Source organism: Pristiophorus japonicus, chromosome 7 (genome assembly GCF_044704955.1).
Source record: "Pristiophorus japonicus isolate sPriJap1 chromosome 7, sPriJap1.hap1, whole genome shotgun sequence".
Classification (NCBI taxonomy): domain Eukaryota; kingdom Metazoa; phylum Chordata; class Chondrichthyes; family Pristiophoridae; genus Pristiophorus; species Pristiophorus japonicus.
In genome coordinates, this window is record NC_091983.1 from 95,065,880 (window position 1) to 95,084,918 (window position 19,039).

Sequence of the window (19,039 nt, forward strand, 5' to 3'; positions counted from 1 at the left end):
AGGACCCGCATAGTCGATGTGGATCCTCGACCATGGTTTGGATGGCCACGACCAAAGACTTAGCGGAGATTCCATTGGTGCATTGCTTAACTGCATGCAAGTGTTGCACGGATGCACACATGACTCCAAATCAGAGTCAATGCCAGGCCACCAAACGTGAGACCTGGCAATGGCCTTCATCATCACAATACCGGATGGGTACTGTGTAAATCCCGTACAAATCTCTCCCTGCCTTTCTTGGGCATAACAACACGATTACCCCATAGCAAACAATCAGATTGAATGGCTAGTTCATCTTTGTGACAGTTGTAAGGTTTGGTCTCATCACACACTTCCCTGGGAATGGCTGACCAATCACCAGTAAGGACACAACGTTTTACAACTGATAAGATCGGATCCTGGCTGGTCCAGGTCCTAACTTGTTGAGCAGTGACAGGCGACCCTTCACTCTCAAAGGCATCCATGACCAACAGTAGGTCTGTGGGCTGTGGTGTTTCCACCTCCGGCGTGGGCAACGGTAAACGGCTCAATGCATCGGCACAATTCTCGGTGCCAGGTCTATGGCGAATGACATAACCATAGGCAGATAATGTCAGCGCCCACCTCTGGATGTGGGACGACACATTGGTATTGATAACTCTAAGCTCTGAAAACAATGATATGAGCAGCTTGTGATTGGTTTCAAGCTCGAAACGAAGCCCAAACAGATACTGGTGCATCTTTGTAACACCATATATGCAGGCTAAAGCTGAATGCATTGTTATAGCCATCCAGGGTAAGCCTGGGATACTTTGTCATGACCCTGTTCCGCACCAGCTGATGATGTCTATGGATATTTTTGGAAGATAGTGTGGAAAATTGAATCAAGCCCAATTTTACAACATGTACATCTTACTCACCTACAACTTCTCCAACCATAAATATTAGGCAAATAATGGCAGCAACGTAGAGTTTCCTTCTCGCTTGCAGTTTTTCTCTGTTTTCAATGTCTGATGTAGATCTGCTGTGGCAGTGTTGACTTGCATATCTCTCCAATTCAATGGAGTTGGCACTGCTTCCATTGTCACATGGGTAATTTGGGTAGACTTCTTTTGAACTGGAAAAGGGGCTGCAATGTAAGGAAAGCAAACTGATTAACTGAGATAATCATATTGACCAACGAAAGTAAATCTTGTACATTTCAAGTTATTTAATGTAAATTCATATTTGTTTAGCTCTACATCTGTTCATTGTTCAAATTTTCAAGCAAATTAACAAGGTATCTGTGCTTTATGTGTTTTTTCCAAAAAATGGCAATGGCCACCACATGTTAAAAAAAATCCACGCACAGGCATCTTGCACCCTTCAGGATGTAGTTCAGGACCTGGAATTTTAGGCCCTTCATTGGAACAACTGTGAACTTATCCCTTTTTGGTATGGAAGCAAGTCATCCTCGTTTCGAGGGACTGCCCATGATGATGATTTTGCATAAAATACTAAATTGTACTATACCACAACTTACAAAGTATCTACTCAGCATATGCACACTTGCAAATATACATACAAACTTACATAAAAGGGAGATTTATAGGCGAGTGATATACTAAAAAGTAAGCCACCTCCTGATGGTAGGCTGTGTAAACAGGTTCATGAGCTATGTAATTGTTATAATTGGTCACAGTGCCCCAGAATTTACATGGGGAAGAAAACACCAAGGTCCCTGCTACTGATCTCTATCCAGCGAGTTCTACTGGAAGCGTATGTATGGACATGGCGAGGGGTGGGACAGGATTGGGATTGGCTGTGTTGCCCCTATAAGAACATAAGAACATAAGAAATAGGAGCAGGAGAAGGCCATACGGCTCCTCGAGCCTGCTCCGCCATTTAATTCGATCGTGGCTGATCCGATCATGGACTCAGGTCCACTTCCCTGCCCGCTTCCCATAACCCCTTAATCCCTTATTAGTTAAGAAGCTGTCTATCTCTGTCTTAAATTTATTCAATGTCCCGGCTTCCACAGCTCTCTGAGGCAGCGAATTTCACAGATTTACAACCCTCTAAGAGAAGAAATTTCTCCTCATCTCTGTTTTAAATGATCGGCCCCTTATTCGAAGATCATGCCCCCTAGTTCTAGTCTCCCCTATCAGTGGAAACATCCTCTCTGCATCCATCCTGTCAAGCCCCCTCATAATCTTATACGTTTCGATAGACAAGAAGGGAAAAGAGGTGGGTAGCTCTGTTAATAAAGGATGATATCAGGGCAGTTGTGAGAGACGATATTGGCTCTAATTAATAAAATATTGAATCATTGTGGGTGGAGATTAGCGATAGTAAGGGGAAAAAGTCACTGGTGGGCGTAGTTTATAGGCCCCCAAATAATAACTTCACAGTGGGGCGGACAATAATCAAAGGAATAATGGAGGCATGTGAAAAAGGAACAGCAGTAATCATGGGAGATTTTAGCCTACATATCGATTGGTCAAATCAAATCGCATGGGGTAGCCTTGAGGAGGAATTCATAGAATGCATACTGGATTGTTTCTTAGAACAGTATGTTACAGAACCTACAAGGGAGCAAGCTATCTTAGATCTGGTCCTGTGTAATGAGACAGGAATAATAAACGATCTCCAAGTAAAAGATCCTCTCGGAATGAGTGATCACAGTACGGTTGAATTTGTAATACAGATTGAGGGTGAGGAAGTAGTGTCTCAAATGAGTATACTATGCTTAAACAAAGGGGACTACAGTGGGATGAGGGCAGAGTTGGCTAAAGTAGACTGGGAACACAGACTAAACAGTGGCAGAATTGAGGAACAGTGGAAGACTTTTAAGGAGCTCTTTCATAGTGCTCAACAAAAATATATTCCAGTGAAAAAGAAGGGCGGTAAGAGAAGGGATAACCAGCTGTGGATAACCAAGGAAATAAAGGAGAGTATCAAATTAAAAACCAATGCGTATAAGGTGGCCAAGGTTAGTGGGAAACAACAAAGAATGACTAAGAAAGCGATAAAGATAGGACAGATAGATTACGAAAGTAAACTTGCGCAAAACATAAAAACAGATAGTAAAAGCTTTTTCCGATATATAAAACGGAAAAGAGTGACTAAAGTAAATGTTGGTCCCTTAGAAGATGAGAAGGAGGATTTAATAATGGGAAATGTGGAAATGGCTGAGACTTTAAACAATTATTTTGCTTCGGTCCTCACAGTGGAAGACACAAAAACCATGCCAAAAATTGCTGGTCATGGGAATGTGGGAAGGGAGGACCTTGAGACAATCACTATCACTAGGGAGGTAGTGCTGGACAGGCTAATGGGACTCAAGGTAGACAAGTCCCCATGTCCTGATGCAATGCATCCCAGGGAATTAAAAGAGATGGCGGAAGTTATAGCAGATGCATTCGTTATAATCTACCAAAATTCTCTGGACTCTGGGGAGGTATCAGCGGATTGGAAAGCAGCTAATGTAACGCCTCTGTTTAAAAAAGGGGGCAGACAAAAGGCAGGTAACTATAGGCTGGTTAGTTTAACATCTGTAGTGGGGAAAATGCTTGAAGCTATCATTAAGGAAGAAATAGTGGGACATCTAGATAGGAATAGTGCAATCAAGCAGACGCAACATGGATTCATGAAGAGGAAATCATGTTTAACTAATTTACTGGAATTCTTTGAGGATATAACGAACATGGTGGATAGAGGTGTACCGATGGATGTGGTGTATTTGGATTTCCAAAAGGCATTCGATAAGGTGCCACACAAAAGGTTACTGCAGAAGATAAAGGTACGCGAAGTCAGAGGAAATGTATTAGCATGGATAAAGAATTGGCTAACTAACAGAAAGCAGGGAGTCGGGATAAATAGGTCCTTTTCAGGTTGGAAGTCGGTGGTTAGTGGTGTGCCACAGGGATCGGTGCTGGGACCACAACTGTTTACAATATACATAGATGACCTGGAAGAGGGGACAGAGTGTAGCGTAACAAAATTTGCAGATGACACAAAGATTAGTGGGAAAGTGGGTTGTGTAGAGGACACAGAGAGGCTGCAAAAAGATTTAGATAGGTTAAGCGAATGGGCTAAGGTTTGGCAGATGGAATACAATGTCGGAAAATGTGAGGTCATCCACCTTGGAAGAAAAAAACAGTAAAAGGGAATATTATTTGAATGGGGAGAAATTACAACATGCTGCGGTGCAGAGGGACCTGGGGGTCCTTGTGCATGAATCCCAAAAAGTTAGTTTGCAGGTGCAGCAGGTAATCAGGAAGGTGAATGGAATGTTGGCCTTCATTGCGAGAGGGATGGAGTACAAAAGCAGGGAGGTCCTGCTGAAATTATACAGGGTATTGGTGAGGCCGCACCTGGAGTACTGTGTGCAGTTTTGGTCACCTTACTTAAGGAAGGATATACTAGCTTTGGAGGGGGTACAGAGACGATTCACTAGACTGATACCGGAGATGAGGGGGTTACCTTATGATGATAGATTGAGTAGACTGTGTCTTTACTCGTTGGCGTTCAGAAGGATGAGGGGTGATCTTATAGAAACATTTAAAATAATGAAAGGGATAGACAAGATAGGGGCAGAGAGGTTGTTTCCACTGGTCGGGGAGACTAGAACTAGGGGGCACAACCTCAAAAGACGGGGGAGCCAATTTAAAACCAAATTGAGAAGGAATTTCTTCTCCCAGAGGGTTGTGAATCTATGGAATTCTCTGCCCAAGGAACCAGTTGAGGCTAGCTCATTGAATGTATTCAAATTACAGATAGATAGATTTTTAACCAATAAGGGAATTAAGGGTTATGGGGAGAGGGCGGGTAAGTGGAGCTGAGTCCACGGCCAGATCAGCCATGATCTTGTTGAATGGCGGAGCAGGCTCGAGGGACTAGATGGCCTACTCCTGTTCCTAATTCTTATGTTCTTATGTTCTTATGATAAGATCACCTTTCATTCTTCTGAACTCCAAGGAGTAGAGGCCCAACCTCCTCAACCTTTCCTCATAAGTCAACCCCCTCATCTCCGGAATCAACCTAGTGAACCTTCTCTGAACTGCCTCCAAAGCAAATATATCCTTTCATAAATATGGAAACAAAAACTGTATGCAGTATTCTAGGTGTGGCCTCATCAGTACCCTGTATAACTGTAGCAAGACTTCCCTGCTTTTATACTCCATCCCCTTTGCAATAAAGGCCAAGATTCCATTGGCCTTTCTGATCACTTGCTGTACCTGCATACTAACCTTTTGTGTTTCATGCACAAGTACCCCCAGGTCCCGCTGTACTGCAGCACTTTGCAATTTTTCTCCATTTAAATAATAACTTGCTCTTTGATTTTATCTGCCAAAGTGCATGACCTCATACTGTCCAACATTATGCTCCATCTGCCAAATTTTTGCTCACTCACTTAGCCTGTCTATGTCCTTTTGCAGATTTTTTGTGTCCTTCTCGCACATTGCTTTTCCTCCCATCTTTGTATCATCAGCAAACTTGGCTACGTTATACTCGGTCCCTTCTTCCAAGTCGTTAATATAGATTGTAAATGGTTGGGGTCCCAGCACTGATCCCTGAGGCACCCCACTAGTTACTGATTGCCAACCTGAGAATGAACCATTTATCCCGACTCTGTTTTCTGTTAATTAGCCAATCCTCTATCCATGCTAATATATTACCCCCAACCCTGTGAACTTTTATCTTGTGCAGTAACCTTTTACGTGGTACCTTGTCAAATGCCTTCTGGAAGTCCAAATATACCACATCCACTGTTTCCCCTTTATCCACCCTACTCGTTACATCCTCAAATCATTCCAGCAAATTTGTCAAACATGACTTCCCTTTCATAAATCCATGCTGACTCTGCCTGACCAAATTTTGCTTTTCCAAATGTTCTGCTACTGCCTCTTTAATAATGGACTCCCAACATTTTCCTAACCACAGATGTTAGGCTAACTGGTCTTTCCTGCTTCTTGTCTGCCTCCTTTTTTAAATAGGGGCGTTACATTTGCAGTTTTCCAATCTACTGGGATTTCCCCAGATTCCAGGACATTTTGCTAAATTACAACCAATGCATCCACTATTCCTGCCGTTACTTCTCTTAAGACCCTAGGATGCAAGCCATTGTCCAGGAGATTTATCTGCCTTTAGTCCCATTATCTTACTGAGTACCACCTCCTTAGTGATTGTGATTGTGTTAAGTTCCTCCCCCACTATAGCCCCTTGACTATCCACTGTTGGGATATTGTTTGTGTTCTCTACTGTAAAGACTGATACAAAATATTTGTTCAGAGTTTCTGCCATCTCCATGTTCCCCATTACTAATTCCCCGGTCTTGTCCTCTGTAACCAGATAGCTTACCAAGACTTACATATGAATGACGACAATTGGAGGAGGTACTGAAGAGCAACCAGGCAGCCAATTCGATCCCATCAATTTTACGTCGAGTGGCTTAGGTTAAATTCACACCCCTAAATTCTGAAATTTTGGGTTTAGAGCGATGGATGGGAATAGGTTGAAGTGGCTGGCCTTGTCCCCTCATCCTCAAAAAAAACAACCCTTGACCCCTCCGTCCTTGCAAGCTACCGCCCCATCTCCAACCTTCCTTTCCTCTCCAAAGTACTTGAATGTGTTGTCACTTTCCAAATCCATGCCCATCTTTCCCTCAACTCTATGTATGAATCCTTCCAATCAGGTTTCTGCCCCTGCCACAGTACTGAAATGGCTCTCATCAAAGTCACAAATGACATCCTTTGTGACTGTGACAAAGATAAACTATTCCTCCTCGTCCTTCTCGACATGTCTGCAGCCTTTGATGCGGTTAACCACTCCATCCTTCTCGAATGCCTCTCCACTGTTGTCCAGCTGGGTGGGACTGCACTCGCTTGATTCCGTTCTTATCTATCTAATCGTAGCCAGAGAATCAGTTTCAACAACTTCCCTTCCGGCCCCTGCATCATTACCTCTGGTGTCCCCCAAGGATCTATCCGTGGCCCCCTCCTATTTCTCATCTACATGTTGCCCCTTGGCAACATTATCCGAAAACACAGTGTCAGTTTCCACATGTACGCTGACGACACCCAACACTACCTCACCACCGCCTCTCTTGACCCCTCCTCTCTAAATTGTCAGGCTGCTTGTCCAACATTCAGTTCTAGATGAGCAGAAATTTTTTCCATTTGAATATTGGGAAGACTGAAGCCATTGTTTTTGGTCCCCGCCACAAACTCTGTTCCCTAGCCACTGACGCCATCCCTCTCCCCAACTTCTGTCTGTGGCTGAACCAGACTGTTCACAATCTTGGCATCATATTTGACCCTGAAATGAGCTTCCGACCACATATCTGCGGCATAACTAAGACCGCCTATTTCTTCCTCCGTAACTTCGCCCGACTGGGTCCTTGCCTTTGATTATCCGCTGCTGAAACCCTCATCCATGCCTTTGTTACCTCTAGACTTGACTATTCTAATGCATTCCTGGCTGCCCTCCCACATTCTACCCTATGTAAACTTGAGGTCACCCAAAACTCAGCGGCCTTTGTCCTAACTTATTTACTCTATTGAAACCCTTCATAATTTTGAACACCTCTATTAAATCTCTCCTTACCCTTCTCTGCTCTCAGCAGAACAATCTCAGTTTCTCTAATTTCTCCACATAACTAAAGTCCCTCATCCCCAGTACCATTCTATGAAATCTTCTCTGCACTCTCGACAAGGTTTTAACATCCTTCCTAAAGTGCAGTGCCCAGAACTGGACACAATACTTCAACTGAAGCCTGACCAGTGATTTATAAAGGTTTAGCATAACTTCTTTAATGGATATAGAATTGTAGCAGGCAAAGAGCAGACAGATAGGTAGTCAGAACACAATGCTGAACATAGTGAACTAATCAGTATTAGGAGAAAATTGGCCAGTGGGATAAAATGAAGACCAAGGGGGGGTCTCTGAGTTATGGACCAAAAGGGTCCCGGGTATAAATGCTATCAGGAAAGACGAAAAATAAAACCGATACTTCCAGTCGGAGTAACCAGATTAGGGAGGCAAGCAGTATTGTTAGTCTGGCCGGACGTTAGAGGAGTCCAAGGGCTTGGAAACAGTACACGGAATCTGATAGAGGGGTAAACATACCCAGACGAAAAAGTGTTTGCAATTAAGTTACTGAAAAAACATAAGATAAGCTGTATTTGGTGTGAATGTCTGTCTTTAAGCGAAAGTGTTCATGTGGAAGCTGTCTTAATTTTTGAATTCACAAAGAACAGCTTGTTTTTATTAAAAGATAATGATGCAACCTTGAAACTAGAGTGCTAAAAGGAAAACAAATTGAACATCTAATTGGGAAAAAAAAGTGTTTGCAATTGTCTTATGTAGTTTAAATGAACAAATTGGAGGGTAATTAACCAATGAAAGCCGCATTTTCATAATGGCCACAGTGAAATCTCGGCTTTGTTTCAAAGTGTGAATATTGGGAAAGAGATAAAAGACACTCTGTTGATAATGATTTTAAATTATGAGAAAGTTTCACTGCAGTAAAGGAAATTTAAATTTTAGATTTGAAAACCTTTTCAAAATAAAACACAAGATTTGCTCAGTGAACGGAACCTTAAAAAACGAAATACTGGAATGTATATAGCTTGTGTGAAAATGTAAAAAGTATGACAGTTTCCTTGATTGTTTTGACTATGATTTACAGAGCTAAGGAAAATAAGCTCTGGCCTTGAAGTCACAATTGCCAGTACTTTATTTTAAAGTGGATTTCAGTAAACAAAATAGCTATTAAAATTATGTGGTCTCGTTTTAAAATCAATTAAAAAATCTTTGGCATGTATTTGAATTGAAAATTTAGAAATAATTGGAGTTTAATCTAAAATGCTGTCTTTTCCACTGAGAATGTTTTATTTAAAGCTAATAATGATAGCTTTATTAATGATTTCTGCTGTTTTAATGGATTCCTAATTTCTAAGCAAGTTTGAAGGCACAAAAACTTGAGGAAAAAATTCTGATATCGGGAAAGGTTAAAAAAATTAGGCGAAGTCACGTAATGAAGGCGGGCTCTCTTACAAACCTGCAAAGGAATTAACCCTTTCCATTGAAGCTGTTTTATACTGGACATTATTAATTTGGGTTTCTTAATAAAAGAAATTAAAAAGCAAGGATGGCAGCCAGAAGACTCACCTGACAGACAGAGAAAATGATGTGATAGTCAGAATAAGAATAAAACAGAGAATGCCTATGTAATAATACTCGCCTGCTACAGAGGACAGATAAAAGAAATAGATACTCAACCAAAACAAATTCAAGAGTTAGAAGCTAAGATAAATAAGCTGGAAGAGATTAAAAAACGGGATCGGACGGATAATACAGTGCACAGCCATAGAAAAAAATGCAAAAATTGGAATTCCTCAAGCACGGGATATTTTAAGACGGGCTAGGAGAAGCCCATCAAAAGATAATTAAGTTGGGACTTAGAGTGTGGGATGAAACTTTGGAGGGGGCAGAACACGTAGAGGAGTTAAAGTCAGAACTGTAAAGTCTTTACACAATACCACAAATCCACACGAGGCACATTCTATGCACACTCCATGACCTGAACCTTTATTCACAGGACCAAGAAATGATGACCATGCGTGGGACCTCCCTTTACATACTTGGATGACCAGATGAGGAGTGTCTCCCACAAGTTCACTCCTTGTGGTCAAAGTGTGCATTTCTTACGTATATACAGTATTGCAGTGTTGTTACATAAAGGTTACATACATGACATCACCTCCCCCTCAACATCTTATTGGGATCATAGGTTAAGTCTCTCGGGTGGTCTGCGCTTTCTTGTGGAGCGCCGCAGCTGGGGCTCTGGTTGTTGAGCCTTGGTATGTGTGTCTGTCACCTGTGGTGATTCCGGCCTGTCCGGGCTGACCGCAAGGACTGTGTATGCTGCTGATTGTTCTTGTTGCTCGTTCAAGGGCGGAGGTGTGAATACCATCTCATGATCTTCCTCAGGTTCCTCAGTGTCCATGCTGAACCTTTTTTTTACTTGGTCCAGATGCTTGCGGCATTTCTGCCAAGTGTTAAGTTCAACCACTATGATCCTATTCCCCGCTTTGTCTATTACAGTACCCTCAAGCCATTTGGGCCCCAAAGCGTGATTGAGAACAAATATGGGGTCATCAATTTCTATATGGAATCAATTATTAAGGATGTCATAGCAGTGCATTTGGAAAGAGGTAATATGATAGGTCCAAGTCAGCATGGATTTGTGAAAGGGAAATCATGCTTGACAAATCTTCTGGAATTTTTTGAGGATGTTTCCAGTAGAGTGGATAAGGGAGAACCAGTTGATGTGGTATATTTGGACTTTCAGAAGGCGTTCGACAAGGTCCCACACAAGAGATTGATGTGCAAAGTTAGAGCACATGGGATTGGGGGTATTGTACTGACATGGATTGAGAACTGGTTGTCAGACAGGAAGCAAAGAGTAGGAGTAAATGGGTACTTTTCAGAATGGCAGGCAGTGACTAGTGGGGTACCGCAAGGTTCTGTGCTGGGGCCCCAGCTGTTTACACTGTACATTAATGATTTAGATGAGGGGATTAAATGTAGTATTTCCAAATTTGCGGATGACACTAAGTTGGGTGGCAGTGTGAGCTGCGAGGAGGATGCTGTGAGGCTGCAGAGCGACTTAGATAGGTTAGGTGAGTGGGCAAATGCATGGCAGATGAAGTATAATGTGGATAAATGTGAGGTTATCCACTTTGGTGGTAAAAACAGAGAGACAGACTATTATCTGAATGGTGACAGATTAGGAAAAGGGGAGGTGCAAAGAGACCTGGGTGTCATGGTACATCAGTCATTGAAGGTTGGCATGCAGGTACAGCAGGCGGTTAAGAAAGCAAATGGCATGTTGGCCTTCATAGCGAGGGGATTTGAGTACAGGGGCAGGGAGGTGTTGCTACAATTGTACAGGGCCTTGGTGAGGCCACACCTGGAGTATTGTGTACAGTTTTGGTCTCCTAACCTGAGGAAGGACATTCTTGCTATTGAGGGAGTGCAGCGAAGGTTCACCAGACTGATTCCCGGGATGGCGGGACTGACCTATCAAGAAAGACTGGATCAACTGGGCTTGTATTCACTGGAGTTCAGAAGAATGAGAGGGGACCTCATAGAAAAGTTTAAAATTCTGACGGGGTTAGACAGGTTAGATGCAGGAAGAATGTTCCCAATGTTGGGGAAGTCCAGAACCAGGGGTCACAGTCTAAGGATAAGGGGGAAGCCATTTAGGACCGAGATGAGGAGGAATTTCTTCACCCAGAGAGTGGTGAACCTGTGGAATTCTCTACCACAGAAAGTTGTTGAGGCCAATTCACTAAATATATTCAAAAAGGAGTTAGATGAAGTCCTTACTACTAGGGGAATCAAGGGGTATGGTGAGAAAGCAGGAATGGGGTACTGAAGTTGCATGTTCAGCCATGAACTCATTGAATGGCGGTGCAGGCTAGAAGGGCCGAATGGCCTACTCCTGCACCTATTTTCTATGTTTCTATGTTTCTATGTTTCTATACATCTCCCCCTTGAATTTCGGTCATGGTACTCGTTTTGGGATTGGCTCTCAACAATGTCGGACAGGACTGGATGAATGAGGGACAGCCGAGTTTTGAGTGTTCGTTTCATGAGTAGCTGCACGGGCGGGACTCCCGTGAGCGAGTACGGCCGGGACCTATAGGCCAGCAGGAGGCGCGATAGGCGACATTGAAGGGAGGGTCCTTGAATCCGGAGCATGCCTTGTTTTATGATTTGGACCGCACGTTCCACCTGGCCATTGGAGACCGGCTTGAACGGTGCTGTCCTGACATGGTTAATTCCATTACCAAACATGAACTCCCGGAATTCGTGGCTTGTGAAACATGGGCCATTATCGCTAACAAGGATGTCCGGCAAGCCGTGGGTTGCAAAGACTGCGCGCAGACTCTCCACAGTGGTGGATGTCATGCACGAATTCAAAATGATGCACTCGATCCATTTCGAGTACGCATCTACCATAATGAGAAACATTTTTCCCATGAACGGGCCCCGCATAGTCTAAGTGAATACGTGACCATGGCCTGGTAGGCCAGGGCCACGGATTGAGTGGGGCCTCCCTGGGGGCATTACCTAACTGGGCACACGTCGTGCACCTGCGAACACAGTGTTCCAGATCTGAATCAATTCCCGGCCACCACACATGTGACCGGGCAATGGCCTTCATCAGCACAATGCCTGGGTGCTCGCTGTGGAGAGTTCCCTGATGAATGCCTCACTGCCCCTCTGGGGCATGACTACCCAGCTGCCCCATAGTAGGCAGTTGGCTTGGATGGAGAGCTCATCCATCCGTCTGTGAAAAGGTCTGGCCTCCTCAGGGCATGCTCCGTGTGCGGGCGCCCAATCCCCAGTCAGGACACATTTCTTAATCAAGGATCGGAGGGGATCTCTGTTGGTCCAGATTTTGATCTGGCGGGCTGTGATGGGGGAGCCTGCGCTGTCAAAGGCATCGACAGCCATGACCATCTCAGCGCTTTGCTCCGCTGCCCCCTCAGTGGTGGCCTGTGGAAGCCTGCTGAGCGCATCAGTGCAATTTTCGGTGCCGGACCAGTGCCGGATGGAGTAGTCATAAGCAGCCAGCGTGAGAGCTCATCGCTGTATGCGAGCTGACGCATTGACATTGACAGCCTTGATGTCTGACAGCAGAAATGTTAACGGCTTGTGGTCCGTTTCTAATTCGAACCTCCTGCCTAAAAGGTACTGATGCATCTTTTTCACCCCATAGACACATGCGAGTGCTTCCTTCTCAACCATCCCCTATCCCCGTTCAGCTTGAGAGAGCGACCTGGAGGCATAAGCCACAGGTTATAGTTGGCCCTCAGCTTTACCCTGCTGCAACACGCACCCAACCCTATAGGACGATGCATCACACGTCAGAACCAATTTCTTAAGGGGGTTGTACAGGGTCGACAACTTATTTGAACAAAGTAGGTTCCACGCCCGACTGAAAGCCCGTTCCTGACAGTCCCCCCAAAACCAATCACAACCCTTACGCAGGAGCATGTGTAGCGGCTCCAACAATGTGCTTAAGTTCAGCAGAAAGTTCCAAAAATAGTTCAAGAGTCCCAGAAATGAACGCAACTCCGATGTGTTGCAGGGCCTGGGCGCTTGTCGAATCGCCTCCGTTTTGGATTCGGTAGGCCGAATCCCGTCTGCAGCAACCCTCCTGCCCAGAAATGCGACTTCGGAAGCCAAAAACACACACTTCGACTTCATGAGTCGCAGGCCTACCCAGTCCAGTCGGCGTAGCACCTCCTCCAGGTTGTGGAGGTGTTCCTCAGTGTCACGACCGGTGATGAGGATGTCGTCCTGAAATATGATTGTTCCGGGAATGGATTTGAGCAGGCTTTCCATGTTTCTTTGCAAAATCGCGGCCGCTGATCAAATACCAAACGGACACCTGTTATAAACAAACAATCCCTTGTGCGTGGTGATGGTGGTCAGTAGTTTAGATTCGTCGGCCAGTTCTTCGGTCATGTAGGCTGAAGTGAGGTCCAACTTGGTGAACATCTTGCCGCCTGCCAGCGTGGCAAAAAGGTCCTCCGCTCTTGGGAGCGGGTATTGGTCTTGTAGGGACACCCGGTTGATAGTGGCCTTGTAGTCACCATAGATCCTGACCGAACCATCCGCTTTTAGGACGGGAACGATGGGGCTTGCCCAGTCGCTGAATTCAATAGGCGAGATGATGCCCTCTCACAGCAACCGGTCCAACTCGTTCTCAATTTTCTCCCGCATCACATACGGCACAGCTCTGGCTTTGTGGTGCACTGGTCTGACGTCCGGGGTGATGCGTATCACTACTTTGGTACCTTTGAATGTCCTGACGCCAGGTTGAAATAGTGACTCAAATTGCTGTAGGACTTGTGAGCGTGAACTTCGCTCCACAGATGACATGGCGTGCACAACCCCACATTTCTCGTTCATCTCAGCTAACCAGCTCCTTCCCAACAATGCGGGACCATTGCCCGGGAAAATCCAGAGTGGCAGCCAGTTCACTGATCCAGTGTGTGTGAGCGCTAAGATTGTATTGCCTAGCACTGGAATGATTTCTTTGGTGTACGTCCGTAATTGCGTCTCAATGCGTTCTAGTTTGGGTCTGCTGGCTTTGAGTGGCCACAGCTTTTCGAATTGTTGAACACTCATGAGTGACTAGCTGGCCCCCGTGTCCAGCTCCATGCGTACAGGGATGCCGTTTAATAGGACTTTCATCATCATAGGTGGTGTTTTGGTATATGAGCTGTGAATGTTTGCCACATGAACCCGCTGAACTTCAGCGTCCATTGATTTGCCCCAAGCGTCATCCTGCCTCGCAGACCCCTCATCTGGTTCATCTGTCTCATATATTAGCATGGTTACAGGCTTTCTGCACATTCTGGCTAAATGGCCACTGAGGTTACAATTTCTGCAGACGAACTGTTGAAACCTGCAAGTCCTGGCAGCATGTCTGCCCCCACACCTCCAGCATGAACTGAGATTCCCATTGTTGTGAACAAAAGAGCTGTTACAAGGCATTCCTCGCTGATTGTCCCTTTGACTGCTCCTGAGCACCCTGTTAGTGGGTGTCAATGGCCCCATCCTGGGCCGCATTGTCCACTGGTGGGGCGTAAATGTCCGCTCAGCCTGCCATTGTCTCTGCTGGAGACTTACTCTTGGGTCTATTGCTGCCTGGGGTGTCTCGAACTGCCCTTGCCTGCCTGCAGGGCTCTGTGTCATGTTTATGATATTGACTCCCTGATCCATCGCCACATTGGAGGCAGAATTGCGTGCGTATATTATCTTGGTTTCCTCCTCCACCACTATAAAAGTCTGAGCCATCAATGCCGCTGCTTCCAAGGTCAAGTCCTTGGTCTCAATTAGCTTTCTGAAAATCCCAGCATGACCGATGCCCTCAATAAAGAAATCCCTTAGCATCTCCCCCCTGCAGGTGTCTGTGAACTTACAGAGGCTAGCCAAGCGCCGGAGGTCCGCAACGAAATCCGGTACGCTCTGTCTTTCCCGACGTTGGTGTGTATAGAATCTGTGTGGGGCCATGTGTACGCTGCTCACCGATTAGTTTGCTGAGCTCTTCGAAGGTTTTGTCCACTGGCTTCTCGGGTGCTAGCAGGTCTTTCATGAGCGCGTAAGTCTTAGGTCCACAGCTGGTCAGCAGATGAGCCCTTCGCTTGTCGGCCGCTGCGTCTCCCAATCAGTCCTTCATGACAAAACTCTGCTGGAGCCTCTCAATGAAATCCTCCCAGTCCTCACCAACACAGTACCGTTCATCTGTGCTGCCGGTGGCCATTCTCGTGAGTCGTTGATTCCCGTTTCTCGTCGCCAATGTAAAGTCTTTACACAATACCACAAATCCACACGAGGCACATTCTATGGACAAGGTCACTCCATGACCTGAACCTTTATTCACAGGACCAAGAAGTGATGACCCTGCGTGGAACCTCCCTTTATATACCTGGATGACCAGGTGAGGATTGTCTCCCACAAGTTCACCCCCTGTGGTCAAGGTGTGCATTTCTTACATATATACAGTATTGCAGTGTTGTTACATAAAGGTTGTTACATACGTACATGACAAAAACAAAGGGAGAAGATAGCAAAAATAGCAGCAGCAACAGTAGTAGCAGAGACGAAGTGGGAGGAGACACACCCCCGCGCAGCTCCCCTGATATGTTTTAGCTGTAATAAGGGAGGAGGCGCAGGAAGGTGAGGCCCCAAACAGGCAAAGAAATGAGCACCCTTTTGCAGTATGTGGATGATATCCTTATTGCCTCCAGTACAGAACAACACATACTAGCTTTAACTACAGTGCTAGGAGCTCTACAGAGTGTGGTATTAAAAATAAATCCTAGGAAGGTGCAGGTGGGAAGGAGCGAAGTAATATATATAGGATACATAATATCACACAAGGGAAGAGATAGATGCCTGCGGTCAGAAAGGAAGCAATCCGATCAATGCCCAGGCCAGGAACCGTGAAAGGGGTCAGTCAGGTACTAGGGCTATTCAACTACTGCAGGAAAAACAAGCTCTCAAGTGCTCCAGCCCTGGGATTACCTGACCAGAATAGGCCCTTCCACATCTATACCCACCACAGTAAAGATCATTACATGGGGACAGGCATAGGCCAGTGGCATAGTAATGTCGGGACACATACCCAGCATACCTGAGTAGAATTGCTTAACACAGGAAGGCTAAAACCGGTATCCAACGCGCGAAGGGCTAGGTGGGAGTAATGCAATTACCCCCCCCCCCCCCGCCAACGGGATGGTAACAATAAAAGACAACTGTAACAACTCTGCAGGATGGATCATTACGCAGGGAGATGAGCATCAGTGTAGCCCGACAGGAGAAGATGAGGGAAGTAGTCAGGCTTGAGGAAGCAGACATGGATCTATACGTAGATGGGTCTTGGCGCTATGTCAACGGGACACCACGGACGGGATGGGCCATGGTAGATAGCAGCAGACAGGTTAGAAGAGAAAGACGGCTAGTAGGGGGCTTATCAGCTCGAGTGGCTGAATTGGTGGCTCTCACCGAGTCTCTGAGGATGGCTAAAGGAAAAAGAGTAAACATCTGTACAGATAGTCGCTATACTTTTGGAGTAATGCATGATTGTATGATAGCCTGGAGTAGACGGGGATACATGACTTCAGGAGGTGGGACAATAAAACACTGATCAACATCAACAGGGAAATGCATGGGCAGACGAGGCAGCCAAGCGGGTGGTGGAGACAGATACACTGACTGGGGAAGCCCAGGTCAGGGCATTGGGCCTGAGGAAGTAAACATGCTTAAAGTACAGGGGGAAGCCACTCCACAGGAAAAGTAGGGGTGGAAGCAGAGAGGGGCCCATCAAGGGATCGACAGGATATGGAGGAAAGATGGGAATTTATATCACGGGTATGTCCATACAGGTAGAACCAACATAATAAGCTCGATATCCACATGCGGGTGGTGGAAGAGAATATAGAGAACCACTGTAGAAGGTGCCTGACATACACAAAATAAAGACAGGATACGGAGATGCAACTCTGTAAGCAGTTACATGACTTAAAAGCACAGGCTAGAGATCAGCAAGTAATCAAGGACTTAGAGAACGACACTAAGGAACAGAAGATCCAAATACCCCAAAGGGACCAATCAGGTGATGGTGAGGATGGTAAGGGACATGTGCACCTGCGTAGTTATAAGGGATATCGGCAAGTAGAAACACTGGACCCAGTTTAAAAAGCATGGTCACTAACTAACTGGTGACGACTGGGAAATATTGTTTTTTTGCAGGACTCTGGTGCTCTGGTAACAACGTAGGGTAACGCAGCTTCATATCAAGGACAACAGGCTGAGAGACGGCAAGGCCTGTATTACAGGAACTCGGGTGACATTAGTTGTGATAAAGAATCAAAAACACTGATGGTGACGGACAGAGCAACAAAAGACTTAAATAATGGGCATAAAACAACGTAACAAGCAAACAAAACAAGGTTGGGGATGGGCCAGCAATACGGGACCATAATTAGTGGGAATAAGACCGCGGTGTGTTTTATAATGAGGAGGGACAGAGATACTGCACCCAGGGGAAGGAGATGCAGATTTCACTCAACATCTATCTGGCTCATTGAATGTTTTCAAGTCAAAAATAGATAGATTTTTAAGCAATAAGGGAATTAAGGGTTACGGGGAGAGGGCGGGTAAGTGGAGCTGAGTCCACGACCAGATCAGCCATGATCTTATTGAATGGCGGAGCTAGAGGGGCTAGATGGCCTACTCCTGTTCCTAATTCTTATGTTCTTATGTTCTTATGTTCTTATGAATGGTGGTGGAGGGGTATCTCCCGAGATAAACCCACCAATACGGCCCCACACACTACTTTAGCACCAGTGAGCACTACCAGGGCCCTGACCACCACACACCCAGCGTCACAAAAGTGTCCAACCATGAACGGGGGATTGATAAGGCAGACCAAGGATAAGATACACTTCGGGGTACGTCAGTGAATAATTACTGTATTCCTAAATAACCATCCCTAACTTCTGCAGGTCAAACACCATAAGTATTATGTCTGCAATTACCATTGAATAACTCCACGAGGCCTTGTACTGTGAGTAAGAGCTGTGTGACTTCAGTCCATTTAATACGACTGCAAAGTGAGGAGCAGCATGGCTGTCTGTCTTTTATATCCCCTGCACACCAGGGCAGGAATCCCCTGGACCTCCAACAGCAGCGCCCTCAGGTGGTACATCATATATAGTTACATAGTGAAAACAAAGAGTTTGCATACATGACATCATTCCCCCTAAAAGTCTTTGATGCGAGTTGATTACAGGTTATGGCGAACCGGAGCCCTGCACTCCCTGGTTGACCGTCTTAGTGTCGCTTCTGGCCTGGGTGAGTTGGTTGGGCCACTGCTGTCTTGCAGTGCGACTGGTTGGGCTGGAGTGTTGGGGATGGTGGGATAATTCTCGTGGTTGGCAGTGAGGTCTGTTGTCGATTGGACGTGTGTCGGTGGCTCGCTGAAGATGAGGTCCTCTTCCGGTGGATGCACGACTCCAGGTCCAAGTCAATGCTGGGCCACCAGACATGGGACCTGGCGATAGCCTTCATCATGACTATGCCTGGGTGGATGCTGTGTAGGTCACGTATGAAGATTTCCCTGTCTTTCTTTGGCACAATAACGCGGTTGCCGCATAAGAGGCAATCTGAATGGATCGACATTTTGTTTTTGCGATGATGAAACGGCTTGATCTCGTCTTGCATGTCTCTAGGGACCGCTGACAAGCTCCCATGGAGGATGCAACTTTTTACAAGGGATAGCAGAGGATCCTGGCTGGTCCAGATCTTAATTTGGTGGGCCGTTACAGGTGACCCTTCGCTATCAAAGGTGTCCATGGCCAGTAGCAGGTCTGCGGACTGCGCTGTTTCCACCCCGCTGGTGGGCAATGGTAGTCGGCTGAAAGCATCGCCGCAGTTTTCAGTGCCTGGCCTGTGGAGGATCACATAGTCGTAGGCAGACAATGTTAGT

At 45.7% G+C, this 19,039-nt stretch overlaps 1 protein-coding gene across 1 annotated transcript in view; it reads right to left on the minus strand.

Moving 5' to 3' along the window:
- Positions 1-19,039, minus strand: part of slc30a2 (solute carrier family 30 member 2) — a 170,017-nt gene that overhangs the window by 105,642 nt on the left and 45,336 nt on the right. The window contains exon 2 of the mRNA XM_070884415.1: positions 900-1,108. Within this exon, the coding sequence (XP_070740516.1) occupies positions 900-1,108 (209 nt within the window). The remainder of the gene's footprint in view (positions 1-899; positions 1,109-19,039) is intronic.